At 36.5% G+C, this 22,312-nt stretch overlaps 1 protein-coding gene across 2 annotated transcripts in view; it reads right to left on the bottom strand.

Moving 5' to 3' along the window:
• The window catches only part of stk39 (serine threonine kinase 39), a 129,478-nt gene that overhangs the window by 92,781 nt on the left and 14,385 nt on the right, over positions 1 to 22,312 (bottom strand). For both annotated transcript variants that reach the window (XR_012385650.1, XM_002667521.8), the window contains exons 3-10: positions 18,961 to 19,069; positions 18,736 to 18,877; positions 15,224 to 15,279; positions 10,632 to 10,741; positions 8,113 to 8,214; positions 5,846 to 5,979; positions 3,385 to 3,433; positions 3,204 to 3,269 (exon numbers count right to left, since the gene is read on the bottom strand). Coding sequence is in view for 1 of the 2 variants with exons in the window: in XM_002667521.8 (XP_002667567.7) it covers positions 3,204 to 3,269; positions 3,385 to 3,433; positions 5,846 to 5,979; positions 8,113 to 8,214; positions 10,632 to 10,741; positions 15,224 to 15,279; positions 18,736 to 18,877; positions 18,961 to 19,069 (768 nt within the window). In the remaining variant the exon portion in view is untranslated. The remainder of the gene's footprint in view (positions 1 to 3,203; positions 3,270 to 3,384; positions 3,434 to 5,845; positions 5,980 to 8,112; positions 8,215 to 10,631; positions 10,742 to 15,223; positions 15,280 to 18,735; positions 18,878 to 18,960; positions 19,070 to 22,312) is intronic.

The raw sequence follows: 22,312 nt of genomic DNA, 5'->3' as shown, positions 1-22,312 counted from the left end.
AAACATCCACACACACACAGACACACACACTCATACACTACGGACAATTTAGCCTACCCAATTCATGTACCACATGTCTTAGGACTGTGGGGGAAACCGGAGCACCCGGAGGAAACCCACGCGAATGCAGGGAGAACATGCAAACTCCACACAGAAAAGCCAACTGAGCCGAAGATCGAATCAGCGACCCAGCGACCTTCTTGCTGTGAGGCAAACATGCAACCCACTGCGCCACTGTGTCGAATTTATTTATTTATTTATTTATTTATTTATTTATTTATTTATTTATCTATCAATCAATCCACTTATTTATTTATTGCCACATCAGCAACTTATGGTTATTTTATGGCAAAATATCACATGATGCATACAATTTTGTATTACAATAAAAAGTTTTTAGACAAATATATAGGATAAAAATATAATTCACGCATAAATATATTCAAAGTTAAATATCATTTTTCTGTTAAATTTTTGATAAATGATTTAAGAATCTGTAGTAGTCTTGTAGTACTTTTTAAAAAATATCCAAAGTACTCTCCTGTTAAAAACTTTGTCTAATGGTATTCAAACTTCCACATTCCAACAAAATATGTTTGATGGTAAGAGCAGCCTGGCAGTAATTACATTTTGATGGTGCTTCATTATTCAGTAAATTCAAATGCGTCAATCTAGATTCAATTCGACATCTAGTATTTTGATCATGCCTGGTCTCAACATTATAAATTGCTGAGTATTTTTGGGTTAATTTAATTTCATTTATTATTTATGCAGTTGTCCCATTGTCTTTGTCATGTTTCATTTATATACAAATTAATTGTAGGTTTCAAGCCGTCAGGAGGAATGAAACATTCTGTCACTTTCAAGCAGATAGCCTGTTTTGCTGCTCATCTGCCAGTTTGTTTCCATGTACATTGTTAGCCCGGATTTCATGTCTAATTATACAATTTAAGTGCAAAGTACTTAAATAATTTAATATTTGGTTCATTACTATAAAAATTCATGTGAATTCTACTTTTTTGAAGACAAAGTTTATTGTATGAATAACTTGAAGTACAATAGACTGATGTTTTAAAAGTTTTCAACTGATCACGCCCTCTGCTCCCAACCTGACTTACTGTTCAGGCAACGCCATTTTCCTGTGGATGCAGTAGCAGGTGATTTCAGACTTCTGGTTAGTATACTGTAAACATTTTATCCAGTTTTTTTTCTCGGCTGTTTGTGAATACAGAAAAACGCTGTTTAAAGTACGTTTCTCTTTAAATGAGCGGGTCCTGTTTAAACACTTGCCGTGTGTATTTAGCATGTGAGCTCGCTGGTTTACCTGCAAGATTTGAGTGGTGGACACTGTGGACTCGATCCCTTTTAAAAACATATGTCTGTCATACACAATATTAACTCTATCTCCACTGCAGCATGACTTTATATTCTATACTGTACATTATTTATGTTAAGAGACAAGACTTTTGTCTAAGCAAAGTCAGCCCTTACTGTCCTAATTAAATGATTCAAATTAAGGCATGATCATTTATTATTTTGGTAAAATAAGCTTAATCCAGAGTTCTTTGTCTTTAATATGAGATACTTCTTATACCGAATGATCCAACCCAAGCTCATTCTGAAAACGTAGTCCCGCGGACGTTTCTGGAGACAGCGGAATATGTCCCGGGGGGTACGTACGGGAGCGTTTATTTTTTTCAAGCGAACGCTGCGGGGCAGTGTGACACTGTTCCCTTTCGCGCTTGCCTTACCTTCTTGCGGAGGGCTTCCCCGCTGCAACCCGTTTGTCCACTCAGCTCAGCGTGTATGTCGGCAGGCTCGAGATGCGGAGAGGGGTTGACCACGGCGACCGGTTTCGAGTCCGGGGAAGGGCAGCTCCAGCAATCAGGTAAGACGAAAACAGAATCCCAAAAATTAAGTGAACGAGTTTGGTGACAGGGTGAGAACGCGACGAAATCCGAAAACGCAGTGGAATAAAAAAAAAAAAAGTCAGGGCTTTTATTTTTTTTGGACGGCTTTTGTGAACTGTTGCTCGGGTTCAGGGAAGCGAGCGGAAGGGCGGGTCGATCGGTAAAATTGGTCGAGTTCGGGGAAGGAGGAGGGCGAGTCGGCCGATTGGCCGGTCGCGCAGTCAATCATCCGGTCAGTCAGACAGCGGCCCACGGCGGGTTCACGCAAGAACAGCGTGGGTGCAAACCGCACTCGCGAGAGGCGTCCGAGGTGTGAAAAAGCACGCAACAGCGGCCTCTCGCGGATTCGCGAAAACAAAAACTGAAGCCATACGTACCTGCCGGGACGTATTCCACGGTCTTCAGAAACGTCCGCGGGACTACATTTCCACGATGAGCCTGGGTTGGAATGATCAACTAGAAGTCATTATTATTAGTATCCGAAAACTCGAATAGGCGACAAGACTTTTGTCAGGTTTTGTATATATATATATATATATATATATATATATATATATATATATATATATATATATATATATATATATATATATATATATATATATATATGACAGAGCAAAATTAAAAGTGAAATAAACAGTGCTGTATGGTTTTCAGGGGAGTCTAACAGATTTAAATATAGAAATTGAACATTAAAACGCAAAATAACATGTTCAAAATTGTATAAAATGTTGTATACAACAATTATAAATAGTCTTTAATAATAACTTTGAAGTTTAATATACAATAAATAATCCTACGATGTGACTATTGCGGACACACACATTGTGATATCAATGCTCAAACTATACATTGGTCGGGCCTCGTGTATATGCAGCATTCGATTGGAAGATAGAGTGATAAAACATACAGGAAGAGACAATGTAACAGAGAAAAATACAATAGCACAGAGGAGATCATTTGGGGGGAAAAAAACTAAACAATACATAGACAAACACAACATCTATGAGAAATAAAGCAGCAAACACTCTGGGCAGGAGTTCATCACTGACACCAATGCAAGGCTCTTACAGTAATAAGTTGGAGTGCATCTCTAGTGTATATAAGCGGACGAGTGAGACTCTGAGCGAGTGTTCAGGGCAGATGAGAAACATTACAGCTTCCCATCCCTCAATCAAAAGAAGCTACACTCTTTAATCAATACAGGAGAGCACTTCACCGAACATAAGAGCAGAGAGACCCATGTGGCCTGCGTGGAAACAAAAATACACTGGGAGAATGAGACAGCGTTACCTTTTTGGCTCTTTGGCTTATATTTGGTCCTTTAGTAAGCAGCTTTTCCATCAAGTACTCTCGATTCTACAACACAGAGGCAGGAGGGGGGGGGGAATGCAGAACGTATATATCAGTGACAGACCGCTGCGAGGCACTGGTTAAAGCATTTGAAGTATGGAGGGAGAGTATACTGACGTACCTTAGCCTTTTGGAAAAATTTACATTTCAAAAGCTCGGCTGCAGTGGGCCTGTGGAGATGAGAAGAGCCCCGGTTAAAGCAGTCCAAGCTGACATTTTCCGATAGAGTGCATGTTTCGAGACTCACAGTAAGGGTTTATTTTTTGCTTTGGCGAAGTTGAGAGAGAAGTTCAGGTTTTCATTTTGGCCAGTCAACAATTTAACTGTCCCTAAGGCAACATTTTTTGAACATTCTCAAGGCTGGTTTATAATGTTATATTTATACACTAAGTATATGTATCATAACAATCAATAACATGCATTACAATGCAACTAATCATTACAGAAATATAAACTATATACACTACTAAACTGTAGAGCATTTTATAATAATTATACACTACTACTATTAATAATAATAATAATAATAATAATAATAATAATAATAATAATAATAACAACAACAACAACAAGTTGATCACTATTATTATTATTATTATTATTATTATTATTATTATTATTATTATTATTATTATTATTATACAAAACACCCATGAAGTTATAATAGGGACACTTTATTTAGTATCACTTTATTTTGATGGTCCGTTTGTTGAATTTAAGTTACATTGCATCTACATGCCAACTGATTCTCATTAGATTATTAGTAGACCGCAATGTTGGGATTAGGGTTAGTGTAAATTGACATGTACTTGCAAAGTTTCTAGTCAAGTAAATGTGTTTAATGAGCAGTATCAACAGATATTAAGCAGACAGTCTAATAATACTCAAATGAGAATGATTATTATTATTATTATTATTATTATTATTATGCGAAAAATTAGAATATACAATTACAGTACATTATAAAGAAAATGGAAAGACAAAAGGAAAACATTTTGTAAAAAGAAACAACAACAAAAAACAAAACAAAAACAAATAGAAGTTGTATACATTACACAAGAAAAAGTTTTTTTTTTTTTTTTTTTTTTTTTTACAAATTTCAGTTGTTTTTAAAGCCTTTTTTGTAAAAGAGTTAGAAACAGTTATAAATCATACTGCATTTCAGTAAGCAAAATTTGTATTTAAAAATTTGTTAAGAAGATCAGGAAATTTTTTTTTTCTTTTTATGTAAAGCTTTTGTTTTATAATTAACAAAACATTTTCCCATAGTAAGGAAAAAATCTTTATACAGTGGGGGAAATAAATATTGAACACGTCACCATTTCCCTCAGAAAACATATTTCTAAATGTGCTGTTGAAATAATTACCAGATTTAGGTAACAACAATGAAATCCATATATACAACGAAAACAAAACTAGTTTACAAATGAAGTTCTGTGTAATATGACGTGAAGCAGGGAAGAAGTATTGAACACATGAAGAAAGGGAGGTGTAGAAAGGCACCGAAAGCCCAGACAGTAGCTGAAATCTCTCAGTAGTTCTTCAGCAACCCTCTGCCCTTCATTATTGTAAATGAAATATAGCTGCTGCTTTAGTCCAACATTTGCATTAACAGGAGGATGAAGGTGAAACCAAGGTGGACATTTCAGCAAGACAATGATCCAAAACACAGCCAAGAAACTCTCAAATGCATTTACAGAAAAAAAAATGAATGGCCCAGCCAATCACCTGAATCAGATGAGACCCACAGAACCATCAAGAGTTTGACACTCTGTTGAAGTGTTTGTAAAACTCACACCTGAACAATACACGTGACTTCATTCTCATTCTTCATTCTCCAAAATCTGGCTCAATTTCATGTCAACAGCTCCTTTAGATAAATTATTCCCAGGAAAAAAAACTTGACGTGTTGAATGCCCCCCCCCCCCAAACTGTACATAAATATTTTCTATCTAAACATAAAAACATTTTCTCAAACACATGCATGCATTTATATATATATATATATATATATATATATATATATATATATATATATATATATATATATATATATATATATATATATATATATATTTATATATTTTTTTTTCTTTTTTTTTTCTTTTTGATAAATCAATTAAAAAATACCCATTAATCACTGCTAAGCGCTAATAATTATACACATATATTTTTACATACACACCATCATCATATTTACCATGTATATCAATGTATTTCAGTTCACCACTACAACCCTACTACCCAATGTCCAGATGAGGCCACTGATACAGACGGTAAACAGACCAGCAGCAATTTACTGTCTCAGGATTGCATTGGTCCATCCGTATCTATGTGACCATAATCAGACCTAATTTGTCTGTGTGGCATTTCTTTTATTGACTGATTTATCTTTACAGAGAACAAATAGAGAGGGAGGACACAAAGGGCAGACGATGAACTGTGATTCAATAACGTACACCACACAATTCCCATCAGAGTGTTTGCCTACAGTATTACAGGCTTTGTGGAACCGTCTGGTCACTATTCGGCACTCTACAGATACATGAACAAAAGATGATCAATTTGCGAGCGGAAATTACCTCTTTGCGGGGTCCTTCTGAAGGCACAGGGATATAAGTTTTCTAAAAGATTTCCCATACTTCTTAAGCATCTCTTTGTCCTCGACCCCAGTTTCCAGCGAGGGAGGATCGTTCTGCAGCGTGAGCATTAAAACCTGTCAAAGTCAGATGTGAAAATGTTATCACATTTATAGAGTTGAGAAAATGCTAATGCTAATGCTACTTAAAGAAGTCTTCCGAGTCTTTGATTTCATATTTTGATCAAGGCTTTCTCATGCCGTTTCACAACTTTTTGATTTAGTGGCTAATTCGTATGAATATGTATGATCTCATTCATACATTTTAGCAGGATATGCAAATCTCCCAATGACTGTTGGGTTTAGGGGTGGGGTTTGTTGACACCTTCTTTCAAGAGTTCCCACTTAGATATGCTTAGCATTTATAGCAGGTTTGGCATGCTGTCTCAGGTGAGAACCCTGAGTTTGGAGATATTTGAGCCCAGGGCTCCTGTCCGGTCAATAATATCAGGGGATCCGAAATTAAGTAGGTCTTGATGGCTCCCCCTTTAAAAAAAAAGAGGAAAAGGAGGAAATGGGGTATAGGGGGGATTCTTCCAAAACGAACCCTGCTGAAAAATCCAGCTTAAACCAGCCTAGGCTGGTTGGCTGGTTTTAGCTGGTCGACCAGGCTGGTTTTAGAGGGGTTTTGGCCACTTCCAGGCTGGTTTCCAGCCATTTCCAGCCTGGTCTTAGCTGGTCAGGCTGGGAGATGACCAGCTAAAACCAGCTTGACCAGCCTAGCCAAGCGGGGAGTCCAGCCAAAACCAGCTATGTCCAGCTTAAACCAGGCTGGTCAGGCTGGTTTTAGCTGGATTTGGCTGGTCTTTTTTCAGCCTGACCAGCTAAGACCAGGCTGGAAATGGCTGAAAACCAGCCTGGAAGTGGCCAAAACCCCTCTAAAACCAGCCTGGTAGACCAGCTAAAACCAGCCAACCAGCCTAGGCTGGTTTAAGCTGGATTTTTCAGCAGGGATTATAGAGAAATAAGGAGAAAATAATACATTTATAGTAAGCTAGGATCACTCTGATTGGATTATTACTGATTACAGATGAGTGGCCAGCAGTGCTCAATAATATCACATGCTCCTCTCGAAATTAGTTTATGAAACTTGAATTTAAAAATCTTACATTTTTATACAACTATGAATTTGTACAAATTAGCCAGTAAATAGTTATTTCCTTGTGAGATCAGGCTGATTTTGACATGTATCCAATGTAAAAGAAATGAGTAAATATATTGGAGTTTCATTTTGTCCATAGGGAATTGATTAGAAGGTTGAGGTTTGTTATTGGTGGATCTTATATAAGTGACATGTTGACCCCGCTCATAATAGTCACAATAGTCATAGTCAAATATTTTTTTTAATTACACTACCTGACAAAAGTCTTGTCGTCGATCCCAGGTGTAAGACCAACAAATAATAACTTGACTTCTAGCTGATCATTTGGAAAAGTGGCAGAAGGTCGATTTTTATGCTGAATTATCTGTTAAACTGCCTCACAATCATCACAAACACTGCAGAAAACCTGCATGGACCCAAGATTTTCAAAGAAATCCGTCAAGTTTGTTGAAAGAAAAATCATGGTTTGGGATTACATTCAGTATGGGGGCGTGTGAGATCTGCAGAGTGGATGGCAACATCAACAGCCTGAGGTATCAAGACATTTGTGCTGCCCATTACATTACAAACCAAAGGAGAGGGCAAATTCTTCAGCAGGATAGCACTCCTTTTCATACTTCAGCCTCCACATCAAAGTTCCTGAGAGCGAAGAAGGTCAAGGTGCTCCAGGATTTCTGTTAAGTGACAAGACTTTTGTCTAAGCGAAGTCAGACCTTACTGTCCTAATTAAATAACTAAAAATCGGAATAAGGAATGTTCATATTTTATATTGTTAAAAATAAGCGTAATCTAGAGGCCTTTGCCTTTCATATAAGCCACTTCTGATGCCAAATGATCAACTAGAAGTCAAATTAATATTTGTTGTTCCTAAAACCTGAATTTTTACTTGAATTAAAACTTGACTGAAGTATTAAATGAATTATTTTTAATCACAATATAAATCCGATATTATTTTTAGTTTGATTTAATAGTGATAGATGCTAATTACTGAAAACTCTCTTGTATTCATCTGACAATTACAGCAAATGATTTTTCATTTTTAACCTCTGTAACTACTATAAGTACAGATGGGAAAACTTTTACACAGAATTTTTTTTACATCTGTTTACCTTCATAGGAGGATATCGATGGTACGGCGCAGAGCCTGTTGCGAGTTCAATGGCAGTGATTCCAAAACTCCAAATGTCAGCTTTGAAGTCATAACCTCGTACCTGTGGTCACATGACATGTGAACTGACTTTTAGATGACAAGGACTTAAAATATGACACTTTATCAAAAACAAACAACGGCAGAAATGAATGATTAAACAGTCAAAATAGTCTAATGGTTATAATAATTAATAGTATTGGAAAAAGCCCTTCGGAATAATCTAGTAAACATTTTCATAGTTCCTAGATGCATCAAATTTACAGCAGACGATAAAAAACACTTTGGCTCTGTGACAAAAAAAACACAGTAAGCATTTGCTTCTTGGACAGCATGTCTGTTTCCATTGATCCAGAGATTGAGCATCATGATGTAACATGCATAAAAATAAATAGCACACATATATATTGGATGAAATAGTCCATTTTAATACTACTCTTCAAAGTTCGCAATCAATATTAGAAAATATTTATTTTTAGCAAGAAACTGACATTTTAAATATGCAAATGTGATTTTATATATATATATATATATATATATATATATATATATATATATATATATATTATATATATTATATTATATTATATTATATATTATATATTATATATATATATATATATATATATATATATATATATATATATATATATATGTRTATATATATATATATATATATATATATATATATATATATATATATATATATATATATATATATATATATATAACTATTTTTTTATTTTTAACATAGGCTTATTATATATCATAGTAAGCATTACAACTGTTCAGGGGTGCGTTTCCCAAACAACGACGTAACTCGCGGCTAAACTATCATAGTATGATGCATCGTTTAGGAAAAGAACGGTGTAGTGATGAGTGTTTCCCAAAACCCGTAGTTTCTCTGTTGCAGATCCATCATTTGAACTATGTTAGTTATAACTTAAAACACCCGGAATGAGGCCGCCGCGTAAGTGGATGCACTTGCAGTGCGCACCGGCCTCGAATCCCACGGAAGGAGCTCTGGACTATAAAAGGAGGAACGATGGCAGAGGAAGACGAAAGAGGACCGGGCCCGGGCATATTGTTTTACTTTTGCTTTCAGTTTGACGGCAGTCTACGTAAGGAGCTGCCGTCCGTTTGTTTTGGTTTAGACGGTAGTCACCGTGAAAATTAAACCACAATGAACTGAACTTCAACTCTGAAAACTGGACTGACAGTTTACTAGAACTTCTATGTCAAGCTGCCAGTCCATCGGTGAACAGCGCCAGCACGTTAGAGCCAATTGCAGCCCAGTCTGTTGAGCGCATGACCAGTCATAGGCGTTTAACAACTCACTCGACAACCATCAGAAAGCAAGCGGGATAACATTTATTATACCAAAGTTCTTACCAGGTCCAGAAAAAATGATCATATTAACCCAACTTTATCCTCCTTGCACTGGCTGCCTGTTAAGTTTCGTATTGAATTTAAAATGTTGCTTCTTACCTATAAAGCTTTAAATAATCTAGCTCCTGTTTATCTAACCAATCGTCTGTCTTGCTACAATCCAACCCGCTCTTTAAGATCTCTAAACTCAGGGCTCCTGTTAGTACCTAAAACAGCAAAGTCGAGTAAAGGAGGTCGAGGCTTATCATTTATGGCTCCTAAACTCTGGAATAGCCTTCTTGATGATGTCCGAGGCTCAGACACACTCTCACCGTTCAAAACTAGATTAAAGACCTATCTGTTTAGTAAAGCATACACTCAATGCATCACGTACCGGTATGATGCATAAATGTGCTCCACGTTGGTGTCTGCATCTCGTTTATATACACTTTGAACGGCAGCTACGCTAATTATTCTCTTTATTCTCTATTTTCACCAGGAGATACTCATCCCGAGGCCCTCAAACTATGTAGCGCCACTGATGCATTCCAAGACAAGCAACAAGATGAGCCCAAGTTTCCCATATTCCTGGACCAGACCGTATCCTGAGCAGCTGCTGTGGTGGTCATGGAAGAGTGGAGAGCATGTGACTGATTACTGTTACGCTCCAGGGACAGATGAGTCTTTGCTGACGTCCAGCGTTCTCCAGCACCTTTACTGCAGCTCTGCACAAGACGTTTGGACAGAGGCCTGTAGAGCTGCGCATCGATGGATTTGCTCTTCAGTGTTTGGACTCTCAGTAGTGACTATTAAACCACACTGAACTGAGCTAAACTGAACTGAACTTAAATTTTGAAAACTGGACTGACACTGTTTCAATTCACTATAATATTCTAGGTGAAGCTGCTTTGACACAATCTACATTGTAAAAGCGCTATAGAAATAAAGGTGAATTGAATTAAATATTTACATTTGTTTATTTGCTATAAATGCTCGTGTTGTTGTGCACATGTACTTGAGTTTTGTTTGATGCATTCAAAGAAAAGTGTTTTTTGCATTGCTGCCTAAAAATTGTTGTTTTCTGGAAAAGATTGGTTTTCCGCACAAACTGACCTGCTCCATTACTTCTGGGGCCATCCAGCACGGGGTCCCAACAAACGTCTTCCTCACTTTGTGTCTTGTGACGTCTCCACCGGTGGCCAAAAAAGCACTCACGCCAAAATCTGTGCAAAAGCCAAGTAAATGTATAAACAGTGATTTACAAGTTACAAAATTGTAAGAATCAAATTTAAGTTATAAAAACCCTCACAGTGATTTTAAACTTATAATGACGTTGCTACTGTATTCAATTAAGCACATTTTTCAGCAAAAGTGCAAGAAAATTATGATGAAAATGTATTAATAAGCATAAATATTACTTACTGCATATTATTTATAATATTAAAGTAACTGAAACATTTTGGGAAAAAATTACTCCATTAGGGGTCTGATAGACCTTACCTTCTTTGTTGATGGATTTTTTATTTATACATAATTTGTTTAATAACATATTTTATCTTATTTTTTGTTTGTGGGGTCGATTTGGGTTGGGATAAGTGTCACAGTGTAGAATTGAGCAAAGACACTGTGACTGACAAACACACATCACATTGCACTCATACATAAAATAGATTTTATAACTTTAGATGTGTGCATTTTTAAAGTCACACTTGTTATTTAATGTAATCAAGTGAAAAAAATCTAAATAAATCATGCTGTTTATTCAGAATTTGTCAGAAATGCCTAATAAGATTTGATAGCTTGATTCTATTTCATTACAATAGCTATTAATTTTTGTGGTGAGGCAGTGGCGCAGTAGGTAGTGCTGTTGCCTCACAGCAAGAAGGTCACTGGGTTGCTGGTTCAAACCTCGGCTCAGCTGGCGTTTCTGTGTGGAGGTTGCATGTTCTCCCTGCCTTCCTCCGGGTGCTCTGGTTTCCCCCAAAGTCCAAAGACATGCGGTACAGGTGAATTGGGTATGTTAAATTGTCCGTAGTGTATGAGTGTGTGTGTGAATGTGTGTGGATGTTTCCCAGACATGGGTTGCGGCTGGAAGGGCACCTGCTGCGTAAAAACTTGCTGGATAAGTTGGCGGTTCATTCCGCTGTGGCGACCCCAGATTAATAAAGGGACTAAGCCGACAAGAAAATGAATGAATGAATGAATGTTTGTTAATGTAATTGCTGCTAATGTATATTATTTTATTTTATTTTTTTAAATAATAATAAAACATATTACTGACCATTTAACTGTTTATTTACAATGAAACCGCTCCAAATGAGCATGTTTAGTAATTTGGGGATTTTATAAAGGGGGGTCGGGGGAATCCCTTATTATGGTGGGCATATCACTTATTTTCACATCCCAATGTTGACAGGTATGACTTTGTAACATTGTATTTATCAAGTTTAAGAGTCTCTTTAATACGTATGTTTATCTTATTATAATATAATATTTATAAGAGATATTTTGACAGTGTTATTTTTGTTATTGACTATTAAAACTATTGGCCTTAGTAGTGTTGGTAAATTAAAATGAAGTGGTTAAATAAATGTAAAATCCTAATATTCCTAAATGGATTTTAAAAAGAATTCAATAATTATCGATACCCAATGATATGAAACATTATATCGTGGCAATTTCTTTTGCTGTATATCGTCCAGAACCACTCAATATCCCACTGAAAATTGATAAATTAGATGTAATTGAATTAAATATATAATTTTGGTTTACTGAAGCTTATTACACAAACTAACATGATTGAAAAATGTGACCCAGTGATTGTCAATGTACAATTCGCACCCTGGATATTGATGGCAAAACGATATATTGTGCAGTCTAAGTGTGTGTGTATGCATGCGTGAAACCCTTTTATAAATTGGTCTGTCACACACATCAATAGAGAAATCTCTAACAAAGTCGAGTCAAGGTCATTGGTGAAAAACCCGTTACATAAAACCGATCAATAATCCAGAACTAGATCAGCCAGTTTCCCCCGAGGGCCGGAAAAAGCCCCATTTCGGGAATTTAACACTTCTCCAGATGACGATCAATGGGTTTTTTCGAGCCGTCTGTTTTTCTGGCCTTGGCTTCCAAATTCATAAAGCAAAACGTAACAGAGAATAAATGTAGAGAATATATTATGGTGCACCATAATTAACTTCGCTGAAAGAAAATTAAAAAAATGTAAAGTGGCTTGACTGACTGATTAAATCACTCCTGGGTTATTGCTTTTACAGTTAGTGTAATTAAAGCTAATTACCACAATTTGAAAAGTAAAATAATCTCTCTTAAGACCCATAAATGCTGCTTTTCAGAGTGACGACCACAATATTAATTAAAGCAGGATTTGAATGGCTAAAGAAAGATTTATTACCTCAGGGTGATGAATACAGCATTTTATAAGCACAGAAATAATAAAAACAATGAATTTTCAAAATGCACAGGTCAAAATCACGTAAGAGAAACACAAATTATACATGTGTATTGAGTCATACATCTTTATCCGTCCGTCCGTCCGTCCGCCCACCCATCAATCCATCCATCCATGCATGCATTCATCCATCCATCCATCCATCCATCCATCCATCCATCCATCCATCCATCCATCCATCCATCCATCCATCCATCCGTCCGTCCGCCCGTCCGTCCGTCCGTCTGTCTATTTTTATCCATCAAGCCATCAATTCATCCAACTGTCTATGCATCTATCCATCCATCCATCCGTTTATCCATCCATCCATCCATCCATCCGTCTATGTTTATCTAACCATCCATCCGTCTATCCATCCGTCTATCCATCCATCTATTCATCTGTCTGTTCCTCCGTCCATCCATTCGTCTATCTATCCATCATTCTGTCTACCCAACTATCATCATGCATCTATCCATCAGTTCATCCATCCATCCGTCTATCTGTCTAACCATCCATCCATCCATCTGTCTATCCATCCATCCACCCATGTATCTATCTATCTATCTATCTATCTATCTATCTATCTATCTATCTATCTATCTATCTATCTATCTATCTATCTATCTATCCACCTATAAATTCATCCATCCATCTATCTGTCTGTCTAATCATCCATTCATCCATCTGTCTGTGTATATTCATCCATCCAGCTATCTTTCTGTCTACCCATCTGTCATTCATTCATCCATCTGTCTGTGTCTATCCATCCATCCATTCATCTATCTGTCTATCTGTCCATCCATCCATCTATCTGTCCGTCCATCCGTCCGTCTATCCATCCATCCTTCCATCCGTCCATCCATGCATCCATCCATCCATCCATTCATCTATCTGTGTATCTATCTAACCGTCCATCCATTCATCCCTCTCTCTGTGTGTCTATCCATCTATCCATCCATTCATCCCTCTCTCTATGTGTCTATCCATATATAATATTATTTTTATTATATGGCCGCACGGTGGCGCAGTGGGTAGCACAATCGCCTCACAGCAAGAAGGTCACTACGGTTTACCCGGAGTCCAAAGACATGCACTATAGGTGAACTGGGTAGGCTAAATTGTCCATAGTGTATGTGTGTGAATGTGAGTGTGTATGGGTGTTTCCCAGTGATGGGTTGCAGCTGGAAGGGCATCCGCTGCGTAAAACACGTGCTTGATAAGTTGACAGTTTATTCCACTGTGGCGACCCCAGATTAATAAAGAGACTAAGCCGAAAAGAAAATGAATGAATTATTTATTATTATATTATATTATAATAATGTAGAATAAATTGATGCTTTTTTGTTATAATTAACAAAAAATAAAACAACTAAATGTGATCTAGATTTTATTTAAAAAACTACTAAAGATTTATGGCAAAACAACAACAAACATTTCATGAACATTTAGCTTTATCGGTTATCTCTATTTTTAAAAAAGTTTTAGTATTTTTGGTGGTTTCATGAAGACGTTTATGTAAATGCTCGCTTTGCATGTGAAATAAGATGAAGCATTCATTTGCAAGATCTGAATCAAATGCTGTCAATCTAGCATTGAAGTGCCCCATCAAAAAAAAAAAAAAAAAAAAGTTCAGGTGATAGCTGATATGATTCAAATATTAAATAACATTATATATACAGATGAAGTTAAAATTATATGCCCCCCTGAATTATTTGCCCCGTTTAATTTTTTCCCCAATTTCTGTTTAACTTAGAGAAGATGTTTTTCAGCACATTTCTAATCATAATAGTTTTAATAACTCATCTCTAATAACTGATTTATTTTATCTTTGACATGGTGACAGTAAATAACATTTGACTAGACATTTTTCAAGAAAGTTCTACACAGCTTAAAGTCAGATTTAAAGGCTTTACTAGGTTAATTAGGTTAACTAGGCAGGTTAGTGTAATCAGGCAACTTATTGTATAACGATGGTTTGTTCTGTAGACTATCGGGGAAAAAATAGCTTAAAGGGGTCTGATAATTGTACCTAAATTGTGTTTTTAAAAAATGCTTTTATTCTAGCCAAAATAAATCAAATAAGATTTTTTTGAATAATAAATATTATCAGACATACTGTGAAAATTTCCTTGCTTTGTTAAACATCATTTGGGAAATATTAAAAAAAGAAGAAGGAAAAAAAAAATCGAAAGGCGGCTAATAATTTAACTTCAACTGTACATCTCAGATAAAATCAAGCAAAGTCACTAACCTGCGATCTGCACCGATCCATCTTCTCCCAGAAGAATATTACCAGCCTTCACGTCCCTAAGGTCAAACCAAAACAAAGCACAACCATGTCATGCTTTATTACCATCTTAAACTATACAATAACGCCAACGGCTGAAGAATGAATCCAGGCGTTTATGAATTTTTCAGACCATTATTACAGCAGCGACTGCCCCGAAGGAAAAGACCTCATTAGCATTTCCCAGCACTTAACATGCAGAGGAACTTAATTAAAGCATATGTTACACTAGTCTCACAAAAGCAGACCACTGACTATCAGAAATAAGTTTAACCACTTAAGAGTTTCCCATTTAATGTGAAAAAAATGCATGGTTTTTATTTTAATATATTATTTTTCATGTAGTGCACAATATAGGTCACAATATAAAGTTTAAAAGATCCTAATATTATGTTACAAAGACTTACAGCAGGCTTAAAAGCATCTTAAGATCCAAATATGTTGTTCTTTTCTCTGAATTTGCATATCAGAAAGAAGTTTATCCACTCAAGAGTTGCCCATTTAATGTCAAAAAATGCATGTTATTTATTTGCACATATTATTTATCATGTAGTGCACAATAAAGCTGTTTCTAAATGTAAAGAGCTGAACAAATATTTAAAAAGCAGGTCATATGGTAAATGCAAAATGAAAACTGACTCAGTATTTGCTCACCATCAAAACCTTTATTAGTTTCTTTCTTAGTTTTTTTTATTCTACAATAATTCTCTGCTTTTTTATTCTACAATACTGTTAGTCTACAATAACAATATACTTGCATCTTAAAGGATAGTTCACCCAAAAATGAAAATGTAATGACTATTTGCTCACCATTTACTTGCTATTAACTTCTTTCTTCCACTGAACACAAAAGCAGATATTTTGAAAAAAGCCAAAAACGTGTAACCATTGACGTTCATAGCATGGAAAATAAATACTATGGAAGCAAATGGTTACCAATTTGCTGCATTTTTCAAAATATCTTCGTTTTTGCTCAACAGAAAAAAGAAAGTCAAACTGGTTAATGATCAAGTAAATGATCTTCATTCATCATGTACTTTTTGATAAGCAATCTTGCGGACAATTTTCTCGAAAACCCAAATAACCTGGGAGCTTACGTATCAACGCTGCGTACACCAGATTTCACGCTCTCGTTTGGATTTACTTATGATGAAATGAACGTGAGAATGTGCGTTGGTCCATGCCAACATCATGCGTACGTGCATTTCTTGTGTGTATTTGTTTCATTTCGATTGGCGAGTCCTAGAGGTAATTGTGTTAAACTGCACACTACAAAGTATTTTTGAGCCGTGCAGTGGCAGCTGTATGAGACTGGATCATCAGCATGTATAGCAGATATATAAGGTTTCCATACTATGCAGTTGGACCAGCCAAACATTAAAGCGCAATTTGCAGCGATCGCAGTTTTCCCAATGTAATCGGAGCGTTCGACTGCACGCACATTGCTATAAAGGCGCCATCTGAAGACAAATTTGCATACGTGAATCGGAAACATTTCCATTTAATAAATGGGCAAATAATATGTGATGCTCAATTTCGCTTAACAAATATTGTAGCAAGGTGGCCTAGGTCAACAGATGATTAATTCATCCTTACAAACAGCAACAGGTTGGGATGAGGCTGCAAGGTGGCAGGCACTCGGTCAGTTGTAGAGCGGGCGATTGGGCAGCTGAAATGCCGGTGGCTCTGCCTTGATAAGAGCGGAGGGGCGCTGCTATACCGCCCTAACAAAATGGTCCTCTAATACATCTGTGTTTCCCACAGACACGGATACTACTCCAGACAGTAAAGTGTCGCCCACAATTGAGGCAACTCTCTCCTCAAAGGTTGTTAGTTCAGCATCCCCTGTTCCTCCGCCTGTTTGGTCCACACTTTGATGGTGCCCTGTTGTTCTCCTCTTAACCGGCACCATTACGTCAGACCTTTTTTTTTTTTATTCGTTCACAGTGCGATGTTCAGACGCCACTGCGTTAACCGCGTCAGCTAAACTCTCCCACTCTTTTTTTTTGTTTTGTTATTAATTACGGAGGACAAACTTGCAAATAACACAGTTTTCTCCGGTCTACCTCTGATAGGAGCACCTCCAATTCACATTCTGTAAAGTTTCTCTTCTTGCTTGATTTTGCCATTGCTTTTTCGTTTGGTTTTGCCAAAGTGGAGTCATTACCATATTCATACAAGGGAGGAGGCAGGGAGGGGTTTTGAGCTCGTGCATGTGCACGTGCGCTCAGTTTCACATTAATTCGGATGTACAAAGAGAATATGCATGGGGTTCCGCGTACGCAGTTTCCTACATATAAATTTTTTTACTGCGTACGCACATTTACAGCTTTATCCATATGCAGTGTTTTAGTATTAATTCAACGCAAGTCTTTGTACATGAGGCCCCTGGTATTTAAAGGAACAGTTCACCCAAAACTGAAAATTTTGTCATCCCTTACTTGCTCTTTATTTGTTACAAACCTGTTTGACTTTCTCTTTTCGGTTGAACACAAAGGAAGTTTTTTTTTTAAATGTTGCAAATCGGTAACCATTCACTTCTATAGTGTTTGTTTTCCCTGCTATGAAATTCAATGGCTGTATCTCAATTCCAAGAACGCAGAGAACGAACTTGTGTTCTTGTGGAGACCAGTCGTGCCAGTTGTCCTCGGAAGAACGAATTTAGGAGACCGCGAGGGCAGAGAACGCATCCTTTGAGAAATGAGATGCTGCGTTCTTCCCGATGGTCACGTGACCTTCACGCGTTTTAAATGATAAATTATTTAAACATTACAGCATTTATACAACGATTTATTGTTTTCCCCTTTTTTAAAATATATACTTTGCATAAAAACATTATAAATATACTCTGCACAATGTAAATAAAACAGATTTTAATACGAATTTCAGCAAACAAACATCCTTAATGTGTTTATTCCTTTATTAAGATGTCCATGGTAATGTTTACTTTCACCGTTTCATTTAGGGAAACTCCCGAGGTAAATAAATTAAATCTCTGAACTTTAATAAGAAATCTATATAAAATGCTGCGCTTCCCACCCCCAGTCGCAATGACTTCTGGGACGTCCAGAGAGAGTTCTGTGCTCAAGTCTGCATCGGTGCGTCCTCGATATCAAGATCACATGCGGAAAGTTTCAAGCGTCCTCTGTACTTGCGGTCTTGACTATTGGAACTGAACTCAGGCAGCTGATGATGACGTTGCATGAGAACACGAGGACGCAAGACGAGAACACGAGGACGCAAGTCTGCTGAAGAACGCATATTGAGAAACAGCCAATGACTACCAGTTTCTAACATTATTTAAACTATCTTTTTTTGTGTTCAACAGAATAAGGAAATTCATAAAGGTTTGAAACCACTGGGAGGTCAGTAATAAATAAATCATATTATTTAAGCTTTGATGCTGCTAAACTAAAAACAATTAAAGTAACTATTGTGTGACCGACCACAGATTCTACAGTGGAAAATGTGCTTACCTGTGAATCTGCCCGTTTTTGTGTAGATAATCTAACCCCTCCAGTACTTCCTTCAAAATGCTTGCTATCGTGGATTCATCTAGAACGCCGTTTCTATGCTCTCCTTTGTTGAACGTGTGCTTTATGATGTCTAACACTGATCCTGGACAAAATAAACAACAAAGAAATCAACAAATCTTATTCACAGACAAAATGCCCAGAGTTAACACAGGAGATTTCTCTTACCTCCACTCAGGAGCTTCATGACCAGCCAGAGCTCATCCTTGACAACGAATGAAGTGTAGTAGGTGACCACGTTTGGATGGCTACACTGGCTCATGGCTTGAATCTCTTTCTGTGGAGACAGAAAGATATTAATACATGTTTATATATATATATATATATATATATATATATATATATATATATATATATATATATATATATATATATATATTCATTCATTTTCTTTTCGGTATAGTCCCTTTATTACTCTGGGTCACCACAGCGGAATGAACCGTCAACTTATCCAGCATGTGTTTTACACAGCGGATGCCCTTCCAGCTGCAACCCATCACTGGGAAACATTCATACACACTCATTCATAAACATACACAACAGCCAGTTTTAGTTTACCCAGTTTACCTAAACTGTATGTCTTAGGAAACCGGAGCACCCGGAGAAAACCCACACGAACACAGGGAAATTGTGTGTATATATGTATATGTATATGTGTATGTTTATATGTATATGTGTATATGTATATATACATATATATATATATATATATATATATATATATATATATATATATATATATATATATATATATATATATACATATACATATATATATATACATATATATATATATATATATATATATATATATATATATATATATATATATATATATATATATATATATGTATGTATGTATGTATGTATGTATGTATGTATGTATGTATGTATGTATACATATATATATATATATATACACATATATATATACATATATATATATATATATATATATATATACATATATATATACATATAAATATATATACATATATATACATATATATATACATATATACATATATATATATATATATATATATATATATATATATATATATATATATATATATATATATATATATATATATATATATATATATATATACATACATATATATATATATATATATATATATATATACACATATAGTTTTCCTGGATGTTAGTATGCATTTTTTTTTAATTATGAAAATTTGTATTTGACCACTTTTCTACATTGATGGATCACTTATCGCATGCGCATTCCTGACAAAAAGCTTGTGTTTGTGTGTATGGAAATGTACTATTCACTCTCCCTGTAAATTTGATCTAATCATGTGCTGAAATACAGCTCCTCTCCTGCTTTCACTTCTCATACTGACGGAGGGAGCGACTCGTTTGTGAATGAATCTCCGTTATGAACGACTCGTTCGCTAGCCGACAATAATACAAGTTTCTGGCAGTGCAGCATCTCTTTGTCATATTTCTTTTGCATTGTTTGCTGATTTATTCAACAAACCTAGCATAAACCGAGTGTTTAGCGCTAGTTGGTGCTACTTTGCCTTATGGTGAATGCAGTAAGTGACTTTAGCTATTATTATCAATAACGTGACCTGTTTAGCACAAATTTCAAAACATACAAAAACGTAAAAAACTTAATCCTATGAAATGTTCTGCCTTTGTGCTTTGTTTTCTTTGTTTTCTCGTTACTACACTCGTAGACAGCGCTTAAGTCCAGCATCTTCACGTAATAACACTGTCTTGACTAGTGTGGTTGAATGACATTTGTCCTGGGAGCACTGTACCAATGTGGCGGCGCTATAGACGCATGCTCAGGGTCCTTATGCGATATCTAGTGTATATATCTATGTCACAAATTGAGGAGCGGGGAAAGGAGGCGGGGTGGCGCGACAACGCGGGGAATCCTTCACAAACTGAGGAGCGATCACAAACCGAAAGTGGCGAGAGCGTCAAAGTAGCCAGAAGTCATTCATTTTTTAACGGGAACCGGCGGCGAGAAACAGCGGCGCGTCTTCATTGGCTATGACGCGGTTCGGCGGCAAGCAATCAGAATGAAGTGGTCCACCGCTTGAGCGGAGTTCAGAGAACACAGACCTGTAAACTTTTGTTCCGACCACAGTTGTTCCCAAGAGTTTGATTATTGCGGTTCCTGGATTTTCAATTATTAAAAATCGCGATGACGTGGGGCCCCCTAATCACGCAGGCCCGTCCGCTACGCCACTGGAGTGATTAAATGTTGAACGTGATGAGTTTTCAACAATACTAAATTAAAACTATTTTTTTATATGGTTTAATAGTTTTTTGTTATTAAAATTGAAAAATTGAAGTTCCTGTTTCCAAACTTACAGATAGATGGCTAATTTGTATGTCATTAATATGTTCAGTGCTAAGGTAAATAAACACTTTTGGCACTTTTTTTGAGTCTTTTCATTAGTTTTGTTTTTCCTGTAAATTATTCAATAAATACCGTACCGTGCCATTCATATCGAGGTATTATCGTCCCGTAAAATTCTGATATCGTTACATCCCTAGTATATATGTATATGTATATATGTGTGTATATATGTATATGTGTATTTGTATGTATATGTTTATGTATATATGTGTCTATACATATACATAAAGCAAAACTTAAACATGAACGTGTCGTAAAACCTACTCTGCATGTGCAAGTAGATCAACACCCAAGTGAAGAAATCTCCCTCACTATGAGGCTTTACCATAAAGCTGCAGGACGTCAAGCCCACGAAAATGGAAAAAATGCATTAGACATGTGGCGTCTGGGTTCAGCATGAATTTACACACAGCCATATTTCTGTGTCAGTCGGTGTGAGAGTGAATGGGAGAGATGTTTACAGCGGAGTCTCATCTCCTGGAATAAACTTGTTTTTAGCGGCCGAACAGTCATTAATCAAACCATCAGCTTCCAGTCTTACTGCAGCAAAACAAAGATCAATGCAGAACAACTCAAGCGGGAGAGTCAGAGTGAAAGGCCTGCTAGGGGGATGTGTGTACGTGTGTGTGTGTGTGTGTAAGCGTGTGTGAATGATTACAGTAGGAAAAGCATGAAGTTTATGTGTTCGAGCATATGTGTGTGTGTGTGTGTGTGTGTGTGTGTGTGTGTGTGAGAGAGAGAGAGAGAGAATGATTACAGTAGCAAAAGTATTAAAAATGACAAAAGCATGAAGTGGGTGTGTCTGTGCGTGCATGTGTGCGTAGTGTGTGTGAATGATTGCAGTAGCAAAAGTACTGTACTATGAAAGAAGCTCGAAGTGTGTGTGTGTGTGTGTGTGTGTGCGTGCGTGTGTGTCTGTGTGCATGATTACAGTAGGAAAAGCGTACTATGAGATAAGCGTGACGTTTGTGTGTGTGGGTGTGAGTGTGTGTGTATGAGTACAGTAAGAAAGGTGCACTGGGAAGTGTGTGTGTGTGTGTGTGTGTGTGTGTGTGTGTGTGTGTGTGTGTGTGTGTGTGTGTGTGTGTGTGTGTGTGTGTGTGTGTGATTACAGTAAGA

Source organism: Danio rerio, chromosome 9, assembly GCF_049306965.1.
Source record: "Danio rerio strain Tuebingen ecotype United States chromosome 9, GRCz12tu, whole genome shotgun sequence".
NCBI lineage: Eukaryota > Metazoa > Chordata > Actinopteri > Cypriniformes > Danionidae > Danio > Danio rerio.
This window is presented reverse-complemented; position numbering and strand designations above follow the sequence as displayed.